Source organism: Sceloporus undulatus, chromosome 2, assembly GCF_019175285.1.
Source record: "Sceloporus undulatus isolate JIND9_A2432 ecotype Alabama chromosome 2, SceUnd_v1.1, whole genome shotgun sequence".
Lineage (NCBI taxonomy): Eukaryota > Metazoa > Chordata > Lepidosauria > Squamata > Phrynosomatidae > Sceloporus > Sceloporus undulatus.
In genome coordinates, this window is record NC_056523.1 from 20331740 (window position 1) to 20349480 (window position 17741).

General features: G+C 40.2%; 2 protein-coding genes across 3 annotated transcripts; one reads left to right on the top strand and one right to left on the bottom strand.

Moving 5' to 3' along the window:
- Positions 1 to 445: 445 nt before the first annotated feature.
- Positions 446 to 8943, bottom strand: POLR1H (RNA polymerase I subunit H). Its single transcript, XM_042455079.1, has 5 exons — positions 8835 to 8943; positions 6397 to 6547; positions 4981 to 5075; positions 1717 to 1826; positions 446 to 886 (listed from the first exon to the last, which is right to left on the bottom strand). Exons 2-5 carry the CDS (start codon positions 6524 to 6526, stop codon positions 862 to 864), a joined length of 360 nt encoding a protein of 119 aa, XP_042311013.1. The 5' UTR covers positions 6527 to 6547; positions 8835 to 8943; the 3' UTR covers positions 446 to 861.
- On the top strand, positions 6989 to 17494 carry LOC121924005 (olfactory receptor 2G3-like). Of its 2 annotated transcripts, XM_042455047.1 has the most exons (4): positions 6989 to 7081; positions 12469 to 12776; positions 15604 to 15773; positions 16513 to 17494. In XM_042455047.1, exon 4 carries the CDS (start codon positions 16513 to 16515, stop codon positions 17455 to 17457), a length of 945 nt encoding a protein of 314 aa, XP_042310981.1. In that variant the 5' UTR covers positions 6989 to 7081; positions 12469 to 12776; positions 15604 to 15773; the 3' UTR covers positions 17458 to 17494. The 2 variants fall into 2 exon arrangements, with proteins under 2 accessions (XP_042310981.1, XP_042310979.1); XM_042455045.1 differs by lacking the exon at positions 15604 to 15773.
- Positions 17495 to 17741: the final 247 nt, after the last annotated feature.

Here is a 17741-nt window from a genome sequence, read left to right on the forward strand (position 1 = left end):
TACAGTTTCCACTTTGATGCCTTTGTTATTTTCTGCTATGAGTAGGGTGTTATCCACATAATTCTCTTAGGGAACTGGAAAGGTCCTTTGCAACCCACTTCATACTCACTTGCCAAGTTCCAACTCTTCATAGAGGCCAGCAACTTGTGGCCCAGAACTAAAAATGACCTAAAAGAGACTTATTCACCCCATCCTTTAGCTGCCACTGCAGCTTCATGGCACACAATCCCAGTAAAAAGAGCACCTAAGAAGGAGCAGTTAACTTTGTAGAAGGATGGGTGGGAGAGGCAATAAAGGGAATGTGTGAGTGGGTGCTATACTGTGAAACACCCCACACAGATCTCCCACTTTCTTCCTTCCAAATGCCTTTAAACTGACATGTGATGACTATTAGGTCATAGCATGGCCAAGAAAAACCCCCTGAAGATTTCTCACATGCGCAAAATACAAATTGCAAATATTTATTTGTACAATTTATATTTTCAGTCCAATATAGGAACTGAAGGCAGCAATGTTATCCTTAGCTCTGGATTTGTTTAGCATTATTGTTCCCTCCTTTCCCTGGCCAAAGAAGAAAACCACAAACTGAATAAGGAGAAAAGATTCCAGATGTCCAGCACGATCACAGTGTCATACGTTTTGTTTAACTTCTATTTTCACTTGAAACATGTGGCTGCTGGTGTGACCCACTGCAGAAGACTATAGTCATCATCCAAAAATAATCCAGCTCAACCAAGAAGATACTTCCACGGAACCTGCAAGCATTATATTTGCAAAGTAACAATCAAAAGATCACTTTCTGAAGTATTTCTAGTTGTACTAGGAAGTGAGGCATTTCCCTTCAAATCTGGTCAAAAGTGATCAAGAATCTTCCTTTTCCTGGAACCTGAAATTAAAACAATAACACAAAAATGAATAATCAGTATACAGTGGTGCCTCGGGTTACGAAAGTAATTCGTTCCGCGGCCGCTTTCGTAACCCGAAAAGCCTTCGTAAGCCGAAATGCCATAGGCGCTAATGGGGAAAAGCCGCGATTCCGTGTAAAATAGCGCCGAAAAGCACCAAAAGTTTTTTCGTAACCCGAAAAAACATTCGTAACCGGAACAATTATTTCTTATGGGATTTTTTCGTATCCCGAAAATTTCGTAACCTGGGTATTTCGTATCCCGAGGTACCACTGTAATAACTCCTGCCAGTGAACCATGGAACTATGACACTGAAGAAAAAACCCATAGGATCACTGGCATAAATAGAACAATTTCACAGAGAAAACCATCTCTGAGTATTCCTTGCCTAAGAAAACCCTATGACATTCATGAAGTAATTGTAATTCTACAGGCACCATGAAGGCATACACACACACATGAAACCAAACTATGTTCAACCTCTCCCTGCTTTCAAGTAGGCATAGTAAAACATGAAGGATTAGTGTTTTCCAAGAGCTTGACATCCATGGTAGAGGTTCCCCCATGTACTGTATTCTAAGATCAACCCATCTGGAAGGATTGTAGCCATCTTAAAACAGTGCCTCCAATACTCAGGATATGTAGTTGACTCAGAAGGATGAAAAACTAGTGAGAGGTCCAGCAGAACTGGGAAAGAAGCATCTAGCTCCTAGCACAGACTGCCCACCAAGTCAAATACATTTTGTCCTGCACGATGAAGGGAAATCAAGTCTGAGCAGAGACAGTAAATGAACAGCTGATGTTTTCTTACTTGCAATGGATGCAGGTATAGAAGACTGTCTGCCCTTCATCTGCAGACCTCATCTGCCGAGTATGATACACCATGCCTTCCTGCCCACACTGAGGACACTTCCGGTCAATCTGAAAGGATTGAAATAGTCATTCATTCAAGACAGTGCTGGAGTGTCAGTATCTTTACATAGTTATCTGTTATACAGATTGAAATGCTTGGGATCAGAAATGTTCTGTATTCTGGATTTTATTTATTTATTTATTTATTTATTTTAAATATGTTTTTATTAATTCTTCACAAAACCAACATACACATTTTTTTAAAAAACCCAAACGCCATACATATGATACAAGAGCAACAGTTTCATTCTGCAAACTTCCACATATATTTTACCAAATTTCTTTCTAGAAACTTGTATCATCACTTTACTCATCCACCTGTCTTAACACCTCTAATCTTTAACTGTAATATTCTGATCTATAGGAGCTATAAAATCTTTATCTGCCGGAAACGACCTGCCGGATGAGATCCGTCAGATAACATCATTAGACAGCTTTAAAAAAGCGGTCAAGACGGATCTCTTCCGGCAGGCCTTTCCAGATTAACCATCCCGGCCCAGGTTCCCAGGTTCCCTGATTCCCTCATTCCTCCCGTGGCCCCATCTTAGAGATGGTTGAGGATCAACAGAGGGATATCAGGGTTTTTAGTTTTAATTGCTGTTTTTATCCTTGATATTGTAATTTTAATATGTTATACTATTTAATACTGTCTTAAGGGGGGAGGGATAAAGTGTTTTTAATTGTCATATTTTATATTTTACTGTTGTTAACCGCCCGGATTGGTTTGCCAGAGGGCGGTATACAAATAAATATTATTATTATATTATTATTATTATTATCTATAGCATATTTTCTCCTTAACTTTATACTCTTCTTACTTTCCCTTACATTCCCTTCTCCTCTCCTTTCCCTACTCCCTTCCTTCCTTCCTTCCTTCCTTCCTTCCTTCCTTCCCCATTCCTTCTATCCCATATTCCTTCTTCCCTTTGTATTTGTTATAAAGTTTGAGTATCCCTTATCTGAAATCCTTGGGACCAGAAGTGTTCTGTATTTTGGATTTTGGAATACAGTCATCCCTCCACATTTGCAACTTTGACTTTTGCGGATCTGATTATTCACAGTTGTGCTTCATGTGTTCTTTCTAAGAATTTCTAGGTGACTCTCTGGCCAACGTCCACCAGAAGTTGTGCAAGAGGACTAGAGGTTCCTTGAGAGAACACTTCTCTAGGCATTTGTAGGTCCTCCAGTGCAATTCTATGGTTAACACTTAGCAGATGTTGAGCACAGAGTTTCCCTGGAGGAAGTCAAGATTCCTAGAGAGGAATTATCTCAGGTTATATAATAGTGGGTTTTTTATTATTTGTGGTTTTTCCACTTTCACAAGGGTCCTGTGCCCGTAACCCCAGAGAATGTGGAGGGGCCACCGTACCTTTATTTGCATATACAGTGGAGCCCTGCCTTACATGGGGATCCGTTCCGAACACACACACACCGCATAAGGCAAATACCATGTAAGCTCAAGCCCCATTCAATAGAATGGGGCTTGTGTTTGTGGTGGCGCAGCACACAGGTGTGCGTGCCATTCAATACATTGCAGAGCAGCTTCCATGTAAACAGAAGCCACGTATGCACGCCCACGTATGGAGCAGCCACACTGTATGTACATAATGAAATATCTTGGAGATGGGACCCAATGTGAACACAGAATTCCTTTATGTTTCATATACACCTTATACATACATCAAATATACAATATTTTTAGTAATTTTGTGCATGAAACAAAGTTTGTGCACACTGAACCATCAGAAAGCAAAGGTGTCACTATGTCAGCCACCCATGAAAAATGTTTTGGTCTCTGAGTATTTCAGATTTGGGCATTCCAGATGTGGGAGGCTCAATCAATATTGATATATTGCTTTTCCTGCAGTGAGGTCAAGGTTTAAAGTCGGTATCTTCTTGCATAAGTTAGCCCAAGTTTTTAAGATGCTCAACAGGCATACTTAGTGAGGACACAGAAGCAGGCCTTCTTGTGGCTGTTCCCATGGGAGGCTAGGTTGGACCTCTTCTCTCTCTCTTCCCACTGGCAAGCCAAGATCTTTTGACTTAGAAAAACCTTCTGTTATTAACTAGATTTTACAAAAGAATCTTTTAACGGGGTGTTGTACTTTCATTATCATGTTTTAAAGTATATGTGCTTTTAAAATTGTTTTAAATTAGTGGTCACAACTGGACTGCTTATTTGATTGCTTTTTAACTTTTGTAGTATAAATTGCTTTCATTCTACCTATCTTGTAAGCACCTTGGGTAATATATATTGGGAGAAAGGTGGGATATAAATAAGGTGGCATACACAACAACCCTATGAAGTAGGTCAGGATCCTGCTATCTGTATGCCAAGAACTGCAAAAGAGTCTTAAATAGCATAAAGGCATTTGATGAGTGACTGTATTAAGGCCCCTATCATCTAAACAATGCACTAGATTCTTCTAATTTTCATGCTGGTGTGTGTGTTTAATGATATTCATTTAAATCTGTGGTGCATCCATACTATAAAAATAATGCAATTTGACACCAATTCAACTACCATGGATCCATCCTACAGAATCCTGGGATTTGTACTTTTATGAAGCTCCTTCATTCTTTGGCAGAGAAGTCTAAAGACCTTATAAAACTATAAATCCCAGGATTCCGTAGGATGGAGCCACAACAGCTAAAGCACCATCAAACAGCATTATTTCTACAGTGTGGATGCATCCCTGGCCTGAAACTTTTAATTATTTAATTTTGTTTTAACATTATGAATTTTTGACAATGTATTTTTTAACTTGTTATAAGATGCTTTGGAGCCCTAACTGTAAAAAAGGTGTGAAAGAAATAATACTAATAATAGTAGCCGCCTGCATGCCACTCCACCCCCAATTCATTGGACCCACTTATTTCTTTCCCATTTGCATTAAATCAGGAATGGGAAACTTGTAGCCTTCCACATGTTAATCAAAAACTACTCCAACCATCCATCACCACTGACCAGATTGGATAAGGCTGATGGGAACTACAGTCCAACAACATGTGAAAGGCCATAGGTTCTCCAGCCTCGGATTAAAAGACACAAATTAGAATTCCATAAAATTTTGTTCAATGCTAAGTATTTTTATATACTTTGTAAATGACATTTGAAACGATCAGCACTGCAACTACTGATTTCATCTACTCATTTACTCACCAATGGTCCCGTGACTGCTTTTCCTTCATCCACAGTAATCCTGGAATCTATCCTGTTAAAGGTGACTGATGTATTAATAATTCTCTTTTCAAATTCTGTGCAGATGACAAACAAATGAAGGATAACTGTTCATATAAGAAATGTATGCACTCTACCGCAATGGTCTTTGGCTGTAACAATAGATATTACATTTGATATGGCATGCTTAGTATGCACTCTACCTCCAGGTACAGGATACTCTATGAAGCACATAGAAATACGGTGTGCCAAGGAAAGACTAGACTAAACCCTTCTTCCTAGTATTTGAGGCTGAGAATATTTATTTTATTTTATTTTATATGGGTTTAATCATGTGAAATCTAATGGGATCCAGTAAAGATCTGTAATTTTCTCTCCTTTTGTTAAGAATCAAGCCCAGTTATGGCCAATATGCCGCATCTTCATATTTAAACATCACAGGAAAATTCTGCAGCAAGGGGGAAATAGTCATTAGAACAAAGAAAGCAAACAAAATGAAGGTAGGTGGTGATGGACTGTTAGAAGGGATGAGTAGGGAAGGTGATTTAACTCTTGGCTATGTGCTGCAACTCTTTATATGCTGCCTTTCCCTTCCTATTCCTTTTTTCTTTTAGTGTCATGTTCTACCAAGAAAGCCTACAAATCAGGACTGCCTGGGTTTTACTGATTGCAAGCCACTCAGACAGCTTTTTTAGCTGATGACAAGGACAGAGATAAATGAACAAATAAATAAATACAGTGGGCCCTTGGCATCCACTGGAGTTTGGTTCCAGGACCCCCCGCAGATACCAAAATCCATGGATGCTCAAGGCCCATTAAATACAATGATGCAATACAATGGTGTTCTTTATATAAAATAAGCAAATAAAGGTTTGCTTTTTGAAATTTTTGGGGGGGTGGGAGGGTCTTAGTCAAACAGGATAACGTTGAACAGCATGAATTTGAGTTTTGTCTGTGCTGTTCATCTTATCTGCTAAAGATGAGTACAGGATGACAGCTAAAGTACTGACCTTGGAGGGAGAGAAGAGGCAGGCACACCTCCACCATGCCTAGCCCCAGAGCACATTAAAGGCCCTCCATCTTAACTGCTACCACTCTGGCCACAGAAGGAGAGAAGAAGGGGCAAGCATAACTCCTAGAGGTAGATCAATCCCCCCTCCCCACATCTTAACTGCTATCACCTGGCCTTGGAGGGAGAGAAGAACCAACAGTATCTGCTGGACTTGATCCCCTTCCCTTCTCCTTTTGTGTCATGTCTTTTTAGATTGTAAACCTCAGGGTAAGGACCTGTCAAATTAGCAATCTGTAAACCGCTCTGAGAGCCTCTGTGGCTGTGTAAATACTCTAAATAAATAAAAAATAAACACAAAACGAAGAACTGGCAAACAAAGGCCTCACCTTTCACATCAATGAGGAAATCGCAACAGTAACATGCCACCTTGTCAAGGACACCTGGCAGTGGAAGGACTGTACCACATTCAGGGCAGAAATCAAGTTCTGACTCAAAGCAGGAACTACCTGGCTCCATAATGACCAAGGAGAGTAGAAGCTGTAGGGGAGGCAAAATGCACAGATACATGATCATAAGAGCAGCTGACCCTAAATAAAAAAACTACACACAACCTACTTTAAGAATGAGTCTGCTTGGTGTTGTGGTTTGAGACTTACACTCTGGAGATCGGGGCTTGATTCCCCACTCGGCTATGGAAACCTGCTGTGTGACCTTGGCTGAGTCACATCCTCTCAGCCCCAGAAAACCCCATGATAGGTTCACTTTAGGGTTTCCGTAAGTCAGAAACGATTTGAAGGCACACGACAATAATCTCAAACTTTAAGAACAAAAGCGTAGGGGTCATTTGTGTCACCTTGGCTTGCTGTCAAGAGGGATCTTTTCCCATGGGTAACTGATTAATTTTCCTACATAAGTGTACTACTACACACGACATATCAAACTGAAAAGGGATTTCTCTAAGAAGCTATCACAGCAACTGCAAGAAGTCCCAATCAGAACCAAATAGGTCAATTTTATGGTTCCAGGAATGAATAAAGTCAATAGGGACAATCCCTCAATTGCCAAGAACAGGTGAGAATAAGTTTCTTCTTTGACTTAAATCCTCACCTCAGTGATGATAATGATACTATCCTCTTACAGATCAATGTAATCTATGTGCACAGTTTTCAGAAAGGTAGCTGCATTAGTCTCTTGGAGCATAAAAAGGAGGGGGAGGGAAAATGTGTCAGCATCTTTAACACTAACTGTTTTAATATTTTAGCATAAGCTTTCAGGCTGATAAACCCATTCCTTCAGATATTAAAGTCTCAAATTATGAAGCATACAGGTGTGGCTCTCAGATAGAAAGTAATAGGATGCAGAAAGATGTAAATCATGTCTCTTGCCCTTTGAAAATTTAAGACAAGGGACATAATTTTCATCTTTCTGGGAAATGCCATTTTCCCTTTGTTGGTGTGAGGAAGAACCTCAAAGTTTTAAAGTATATTTTTAATACAGTTCAATCACCAGAATGCTTGTTGGTGTTTATTGTGTGGCTTCAAGTCATTCCACCAAGTTATGGTGACCTTAAGGCAAACCTATATTGGGGTTTTCTTGGCAGGATTCGTTCAGAGGGGTTTTGCCATGGCTTTCCTCCGAGGCTGAGAGAGTATGACTTGCCCAACAAATGTGGTTTTCATGGCTGGGCCACAATTCAAACCCTGGCCTCCCATTTTCCTCGACTGCATTCACATTGGTTAAGTAATCCGATGTGACACTGCTTTAACAGCAGTTAAAGAGGGTGCCCCAATAAACTGCCCTTCTATTGCAGGGGGACATGGCAGTTAAAGCGGTGTCAAACTAGATTATTTCTAAAGTGTGGATGCAGCCTACATCAAGCTGTCACTGGGAGAATACTTGCAAGATTTAAATATTTTACATTTAACACATTTTGAGAGATACTTAGATGTTTTATATTTAGAATATTTAGCAAGATATTTAGATATATTATATTTCGAACATTTAGAGAGATATTTAGATATTCTATTTTTAGAAGATTTAGAGAGTTAGATATTTTATATTCAGAAAAATATTTAAATATTTAATATTTAGAACATTTAGAGAGAGATTTAGATATTTAATATTTTGAGAAATATTTTATATTTAGAACATTTAGAGATATATTTAGATATTTTATATTCAGAACATTTAGGGAAATATTTAGATATTTATTATTTAAAGAGACATTTAAGTATTTAATATTTTTGAACATTTAGAGAGATATTTAATATTTAGAACATTTAGAGAGCTATTCAGATATTCAATATTTAGAGCGATATTTATATATTTAACATTTTGAACATTTAGAGCGCTAAGTTAGATATTTTATATTCAGAACATTTAGGGAGATATCTAGATATTTAATATTTAGAGAGATATTTAAATATTTAAAAAGATTTAGAGAGCTATTTAGATATTTCATGTTTAGAACATTTAGAGAAATATTTTATATTTAGAATACTTAGGGAGAGACTTAAATATTTTACATTTAGACCATTTAGAGAGATATTTAGATGTTTTATATTTAGAATATATTATATATTTAGAATCTCTGTCAAGAGAGCTCTGGTGCCCCCCAACAAACTACAAATCCCAGGATTCCATAGCAGGGGGCTTATTTCACCCGTGTAGATGCAGCCCAGTCTAGCCCAAAGCCACAGACCACTGCACCCACTTTTATTTTTCCCAAGAGGGCAAAATATAGAATGGAATAAATATGCCCAAGTCCTGAGCAGCCAAATGGTGCCAATGGCCCTCTCCTTTGAAACTAAAGGCAAAGCCCTACCTTGAGTCCTTGACTCTGGCCAAGGGACCCACGTGGCTTCTGCGCAGAAGAAACCCACTTCCGGGAGAGACAAGCTCAGAGGCACAGAGCGGCAGGCCTCCGAGAGCAGTAGAGAAAAGGAGAGACTGTCTCCACTCCTGGACTTCCGGGTTGTTTTAAAAGAGTCAATTCAAGCAAAATGGAGGGCCCCCACTTTTGTACCTTTTAAAAACTGTGTCAAAGGGCGGAGTCCCAGCATTGGAAGTTCCTCTTCTATTGCTCTTGTGTGCCTTCAAGTCTGTCCTGACTTATGGTGACCCCCAAGCAACCCTGTGAATGAGTTTTCTTGGCCAGATTTGTTCAGAGGGGGGTTTGCCATTTGCCTTCCTCTGAGGCTAAGAGAGTGTGGCTTTGCCCAAGGCCACCCAGTGGTTTCCCATGGCCAAGTCAGGATTTGAACCCAGGTCTCCAGAGTTGCAGCCCAGTGCTCAAATCACTACCTCACACTAGTTTTCACATGCATAATTACACTCGTCCCTCCATATTCCCTAGGGTTAGGGGCACGAGACCCCCGCGAATATGGAAAAACTGCAAAAACATGTTTTTACCTGAGAGGACACCTCTCTAGGAATCTCTAGGTCCTCCATGCAACTCTGTGGTCAACGTCCGACAAACTAGACACTGACCATAGGACTGCACTGGAGGAACTACAAATGCCTGGAAGAGTATTCTCTCCAGGAATCTCTAGGTCTTTCAGTGGCCCGTTACATACGGGTGTAAAGTATGCGCTCTGCGCGTACTAGGGTTAGAAAGGGGCGTCACTTCCTGACGCCCCTAACCCTAATACGCACGGAGCACACACAAAATGGCAGCGCCCGTTCCACAAGGGCACTGCCATCTTGACGTAGCAGGCGCATTGCGTCCTCACGTAGCGCGGCGCCAATGACACTGCGAGTGTGCCATTGGCGCCTCGTGGTGTCATAACTGCACTGCAAAGAGAACACCATTTTGGAGCTTCTTTTTGCAGCGCGGAGGAGCCGCGCGGTTTGTACCCTGGGGCTCCTCCGTGGTGCAAATGGCGGCAGCAGCAGACCGCCCATTTTGGACGGTCTATAAAGCGCCAGTGCAACATGTAGTTAAAGTTGACCATAGAGTTGCACTGGAGGACCTAGATATTCCTAGACAGAACATGTTAATCAAATCCATGAATAATCAAAGCTGCAAATATCAAAGTTGCAAATATGGAGGGATATGAGTGTATCTTAATATAATCTCTCTCACAAACGTATAGCAGACTCTAATCATCTTTGCATAGCCTCCCACCCAGAGGCCTGGCCATCAACAATATACAGATTAGCATGGAAATCATTCCTCCCTACCCAGGGTCACACAGTATATATACAGTGGTACCTCGGGATACGAATTACCCAGGTTACGAATTTTTCGGGATACGAATAAATCCCATAGGGATTTATTGTTTCGGGTTACGAAGGTTTTTTCAGGTTACGAAAAAACCCTGGCGCTGTTTTAAATGGAGCCGCGGCAGAGCCGCGGCTTTTTTTCCATTAGCGCCTATGGCAATTCGGGTTACGAAGGTTTTTCGGGTTACGAAATTAGCCGCGGAACGAATTAATTTCGTAACCCGAGGTACCACTGTATACCCTACTCACTTGCCAGCACTCTCTTCTGAAGATGTCAGCCACAGATGCTGGCGAAACATCAGGAGTAAACTCTTCTAGAACATGGCCACATAGCCTGAAAAACCCACAAAAACCTACACACACTTTTCTTTGGGGAAGCTGCTTTGGGGCACATGCACCATTTCTAGTGTCAACCGTTCCCAAACCAGCTTGGCCAGCAGTCAGGAATTATGAGAGCTGAAGTCCAAAACATCTGGAGGGCCAAGGTTTGGAAACCATTGGACTGTGGATGCATCCATAGCCTTGCTATTTGTTTGTTGCTGTGGGCCTTCTCGCCATTAATGATTTATAACGACTCTAAGGCAACCCTATCGTGGGGTTTTCTTGGCAAGATTTGCTCAGAGGGGATATGCCATTGCCATGGCCTTCCTCTGAGGCTGAGAGTGTAACTTGCCCAAGGTTACCCACTGGGTTTGCATGGCAAAGCCAGGATTCAAACCCTGGTCTCCTGAGTTTTAGTCTTAACACTCAAATCCCTGCACCACATAGAGCTCTGTGCTCTATAATGGCTCCTCTTCTACACAACTACAGTACTAGAAATATAGGCAATATTTTGTTGGGCTCAACGAGGTTTTCTAAGTTAGCATTGCATTTGAAACAACAACAACAGCTTAAAATGTCTGCTGTCTTGAGTCCCATGATTATTGGGAGAAAGGTGGGATCTAAATTAATAATAATAATAATATTTATCCCACCACCCTGTCCAGGCAATCGATAGCAGGGCAAAGTTAACAGTTGTAGGTTTTCCTGGCACATATTATCATGGACACAAATAGCCTCCAATGTTTAAAATAAGAAATCTGGGACATGGTGGAGCAACATCAAACATGTGGTCAAGATGGCAAAGGAGAAAAACACAACTAGGAGTGGCTGCAGCAGTTTGCTTTTGCTTGAGTTTTCTGGGAAAGGTGTGATTCCATCCCTTCTGTCCCTCCCAATGAGTTGAGTGGAAACTACAGTTGCATTTTAAACTCATTTTGCTGCAACTGAAATAATTAAATGTTATTTGCACTCAACTCAGCAGGAGGGGAAAGACAGAATCTTGCACTTCCCAGTAAACTCAGGCAAAAGCAAACTGCAGCAACTACTCCTGGCTTGTCTGTTCTTCCTCATTTATGAGCAGAATCTTGTTTTATCTTAAAAAGTTAAAAGTTTTAAAGTTTTAAAAAATTAAAGTGCTAATAACAGTTTGATTAAAACAGTGCAACACCTTCAATCCATTCTTTAGAGTTCCTGTTTTAAGCCAAGTACTAATTGGCTTTCATTATACAGTACTGTTGTCTGTGTAACATGTAGCTTGGCACTAATCATTCTATTGGCGTCCTGGTTCCCTGAGGCTCTGTGGCAGTTTTCCAGACAACTTTTTTGCTACTTTTAATTAATGCTAGAGAGACAACAGTTGCAGCTCCTTCCTTCTTCAGGAAAACACCCATAAAAACCGCCGTTGTCCACAAAACAAAAGGAACGTATTCTTCCAATGTCTTCCGAATTAAGAAGAAATTCTCAAAGATGGGGGGGGGGGGGAGGTTGCAAGCTGTGCTAGGAATTGGTCCAAAGTAGTCTAGGACATCAGAAACATTAGATATTTTTAAAAATCCTGACAACTACAGCAACAAATACAGCAACATCTCCACAAATTTGCCCCATCTGGAAGAGCCTGGGTTCTGTGGGAACAAAACTAGTTATTCTGTCCCTCTTCTCTGTCTCTCTGTCCATCTGACCATTTCTTCTTCTGCTGCATTTTCTAGTTTATCCTCCCTTTCTCACATTACTCCCTTTCCCATCTTTTTGTTTTCCTCCTTCCACCTTTCTGTTTGATTTTTCCTCTCTCTTCCTCGTGCTTGCTCTCTATGGACAAATTCTTGCCTTTTTTCTTGCAAGGCTCTCCTTACCAGTCTCCTTTCTAGCCAATTTCCACTGAAGCCCTCCTTCTCTTGATATCTCCCTCATTGCAGCCTCCGAATCATAGAGGTCTATCTTGACATACTTGAGGGGTGAGCACTTGCTTCTGCAATACAGAATCCTGGCCAAACAAGAATGCAGCGCCTTCTGTGACAAGTGCAGCCAACAAACCATGATCCAGCTCTAATAATTGGAAGACACAAAATTGCTTTACAAAAGGCAGAGAAGAGACCAGTGAACATAATACACAGAAAAGCAATGCCATACTGGAGACTGAACATGCATGAAATGGAGTATAGCTATTAAAAGTTTAATCCTTATATTCCATTTCATGGGAAGCAGCATATGTCTTGATAGAGAGGTGAGTAATTTGCTTATTTTAATCCTTCCTCCCCAACTCATAGTCTTTCTCAGTTTTCGAACGCTTACAGAGAAAGTGGATGGGGGGATACATTTGTAACAGAGAGGTGGGAAGTGGAAAAAATTGTTCCTATAACCAATTCTAGTTCTGTTATGAACACTGCATTGTTTTTTATATTCAGGTATATGTTTATTACTAGTTATATTCCTATCCTGACTTTCATAAAATGACTTCAAGGCAATATATTTGTCTCTTCTGCTTCCCTCTTTATCCTTTTAACAATGCTGTGAAGTTGGTCAAGTGGAGACAGGGACTGATTCAGAGTTATCCAGTGGATCCCATGTATAGTAATATTTTCTTTAAAAACCCATATCTTACATATTTTCTCCAAAGGGAACTACTCCATCCACTGATCCATTTAGTTTCAACTTGTCTCCTTAGGTATCTCTTTCAATTCGGATTAGCAGCAAAAGCCAGTTTTTAAAAACTGATGGAGTGCAGATTATATATTGGATTTTAATATTTTCTTTAGTTTCTGTCCCTTTCCTCCCTAAACTAGTGCTATAATGCTGTAGTTGTGTACTGTGAAAGGGTCCCCTATCAACTTGTATGTGATATGAGGTGCAGGTCCTAAGGCCACACTTTGCCTTCGTGTTGCAACTTTGCTCTCCTTTTGTTACTTGATAGTTTGGAAAGAACCTGGTGTTTGAGCTCTTAGCTCTTTGTCTAAGATTTTATGATTGTGAACAGCGTGTTGGAAGATCATCCCAAGATATGCTGCCACTTGATACCAATGACAAGATGTCACTCACGTCCTTTTTGACCAATTGTCAGTTTAATTTTACTTAAACACTGGTGTCAGAAGCTCTGTCTGCCCTCCAGTTCACAGTCTCTTGCCCCAGTCACAGCATCTGCTCCCTGAGGAAATTGTATCATTCTGCCTAAAGCCTTGGGCCTGTCCTCCTTTGCAAATCTGATTATGCCAGTCCTCATTGCTTATGAAAAATTAAGTAGGTTGTCAGAAGGAAAACTGGAGAGGGCTCCAGTACGTTTAATAACTGGGCAGAAGAGGACTTCAACTGGTGTTGCTGGTTAGTTGGTTGCATGTCAAGCAACACCTGCTGAAATGAAATCCCCTCTCTAACACAGCCATTAATGGTATAGGAGCCCTCTCCAGTTTTCCTTCTTAAACCTTAAACCTATATGATTTCTTGAAGTGTTAAAAGATACAGAAACAGAAATCTCCTTTGAAGCCATCTCATGAATCTCACAGCACTTTGCAACAACATAATTCATTCTGTCAATTTGTGGAGGAGGGAAAGAAACATAAAAATAATACTTTTTTTAAAATCTGCACATGACACTGAATACGGCATATTAAGATTTTGTGGACTGACTCTAAAACCGCATCTGAAAAGACAAGAAATTATCCTGGATTCACTCATAGTGTATAATACTCCTGAAGTTCTTCTGCACATTGAGTCCTAGTTTCTTTTTCATTCACAAATTTTTGTTGTTGTTAACTGCTGTCAAACCAACTCCAACTAATGGTGACCCTATGAATGAGAAACCTCCAAGTCTTTCATCAATCAGCCTGCTGAGTCTGCAAGCCTGCTCAAGTCTTGCAGACTCAGGGCCATAGCTTCCTTGATTGAGTCCATCCATCTGGAATGTGGTCTTCCTCTTTTATTACTGCCTTCTGCCTTACCAAGTAAGATTGTCTTTTCTAGTGAGACATATCTTCCAATATGGTTAAAGTATGACAGTCTAATTTTAGTCATCATGGATTCTAGGGAGAGGTCAGGTTGGATTTGCTCTAGGATCCAATTAATTGTCTTTTTAGGAGTCTGTGGTATCTGTAGGACTCTTCTCCAGCACCACATTTCAAATGAGCTAATTTTCTTTCGATCAGGCAGCTTTCTTCACTTTCCCTCAAATTTCAAATGAGTTAATTTTCTACCTATCAGCTTTCTTCACTGTTCAGCTTTCACAAACATGCATAGAAAGGGGAAATACAATGGCATAAACAATCATAACTTTAGTATTAAATAATCTTTGCACTTCAGGATCTCACTGAATTCTTTCATAGTTGACTTACCAAGGCCTGGCCTTTTTCTCTTATCTTGACTGTAGTCTCCATTCTGATTAATGATTGAGCCAAGGTACAGAAAATCCTGAACTATTTCAATGTCTTCATCATCTGCTTTAAAGTTACATAAATCTGTGATCATTACTTTTCTTTTTTAAGGTTCGGCTGTAGATCTGCCTTTGCACTTTCTTCCTTGACTTCAGTAATTATTCCAAGTCTTTCCTATTTTCTGCTAATAGTATGGTGTCATTTGCATATCTTAAATGGTTCCTTCCTCAAATTTTCACCCCGTATTTTTAATGGCTTAAATCCCATTGTTACTTCCAGTTGTTAAACAATGGCATAGTATCATGGTGAAAAAAAGCCAAAAATTTCTAGGCAGGAAGAAATGAATGAGGTGTGAATTATTTGTCCATGTTAAATGTTATTTTTAAATTTTTGTTAATGTCCAATGTCAGATGTTGATTATTTAAAATTAAATAGAATGTGAGGAAATGATATAACAATGAATTTTTTTTAGTGTACAGTAGTTTAAAAAAATCCAGTTTATACTTCCAACTAGAGAGCTATTGAATCAGTGGAAATTATATACATGTTTCCTTACCAAGTTCCCATTGAGTCAAATGAGTCTACTCTAGTTGGAGTAACAGTTGGATTTAGACCAATATTTACACCTGACAATAATTATATTCAAGTTACTGTAAAAGTTACTTTCCCTTTTTTTTCCCCTGGCAGCAGATTCAGATACATGATTATCATCAGGGAAAATCTCTTTCTGTAGAAGGAACTAGATGACGGTGGCCATTGTGACTGACTCATTCTTGATGACGGCTGAAATTCTATATTTCAGTTATGAATTTTTCACCTAGTGATTTGTAACTGCTCCTTATTAAAAATGGAAAATCAAGGTTTGATATTTGAAATTTATACTTTTTTTGAACATTTTCAAACCATGGATGCTTGAATCCGTGTATAAAAATCCATGTATAAGAAGAGCCAACTGTACTAGACCCCAACAATGCCATCTCTGTTCTTTCTCTCCCGCTTAATTTATAGCAATAGCAATAGCAAATACATTTCTATGTTGCTTATCAGTGCACTTAAGCACTCTCCAAGTGGTTTACAATGTGTAAGCTAATTGCCACCAACAAGCAGGGTACTCATTTTAGGGACCTACAGAAGGATGCAAGGCTGAGTGGACCCTGGAGCCCTGCCTGGGATTGAACTCACAATCTTGTGGCTGTGAGGGGCTTCAGTAGTGGCGTTTAACCACTGCGCCACCAGGGCTTTTTAAAGAAATTTGTATCCAGATTATTCTCAGTGTGGCTTCCATGATTTAAGTCCTGGATCTTTTCACAGGTGTAAACTTTCTTGACATATAATGCTATTCCCTCTCCTTTTTTGTTTGGTATATTTATCTGAAACTCTTTTTTTTTTAACTTACATAGTTCAGTTTCAGACACCCATATTAAAAAGCTTAACAATCTGGTGGGAGAGAGAGATGGAAAATAGTGTGAAAGAGAGAAATCATTTCTGGAGAAATCACAGTCTTTCAAAAAAAGTGGTTACTGTTTCCATGTCAGCTTTTAAGCCAGTTTCCCTCTCCTGTAGATCATCTGTTATTCATTATTTTCCTTTATTTTACAGATGGTGTGCAAGGAAGCATCATGGGGAGGAGATAACCAAAGTGACCAAGAATTCATCTTACTGGGAGTGGCTGACCGCCCCCAGTTGGAAATGCTCCTCTTTACAATTATCTTGGTCTGTTACATGATGTCTCTTCTGGGCAATACAGCTATCATTGTGGTGTCATATACTGACCCCCGCCTACACACTCCCATGTATTTCTTCCTCAGCAACCTCTCCTTCCTTGACCTCTGTTACACCACCAGCCTTGGCCCCCACATGCTGCTGAACTTCTGGAGAAGAAGCAAGACCATCACCTACAATGGCTGTGCAGCTGAGTTGTACATTTCTCTTGCCTTGGGCTCTACAGAGTGTATTCTTCTGGCTGTCATGGCTTATGACCGCTATGCTGCAGTCTGTCATCCGTTGCATTACACTGCCATCATGAGCCACTCTGTATGTTTCAAAATGGCTGCCTTCTCCTGGGTGAGTGGCTTCAGCAACTCACTTGTGCAAACAGTGCTGACTCTTAGACTCCCACGGTGTGGACGGAACCAGATAGACCATTTTTTCTGTGAGGTGCCAGCCTTAATTAAACTGGCTTGTGTTGACACTACAGTCAATGAAACCGCACTCTTTCTTGCCACTGTGTTGTTTCTTCTTGTGCCCCTGGGCCTAATCATAGTCTCTTACATCTATATTGCAATTGCTGTGTTAAGAATCAGTTCAACTGCAGGCAGGCGTAAAGCCTTCAACACTTGTGCCTCCCACTTGATTGTGGTGTCACTTTTCTATGGCACAGCCATTTCCAGTTATAGTCATCCCAGTTCCAAAAACTCCCGTGATCAAGGCAAGATGATGGCTCTCTTCTATACATTTATAACTACCATGCTGAATCCACTCATTTATACTTTGAGGAACAAAGAAGTACACAGAGCTCTAGGAAGAGCAGTGAAGAGGAACTAAGTCCAATGGGTTCCCAGTTTTAGTCAGAGGGTCAGTCATGTTTTGTAATTTTTCAAATTATTATTGTTCATGTTATTGCTAACTGTATTTATAGCAATAGCAAGTACAAAGTGTAAGCTCATTGCCCCCAGCAATCTGGGTACTCAATATTAGCGACCTTGGATGGATGCAAGCCTGAGTCGAGCTTGAGACTTATTGCTGGTATTGAACTCGCAACCATATGGTTTTGAGTGAGTGGCTGCAGTACAGGCATTTACTGCGCCACCAGGGCTCCTTGAGTATTT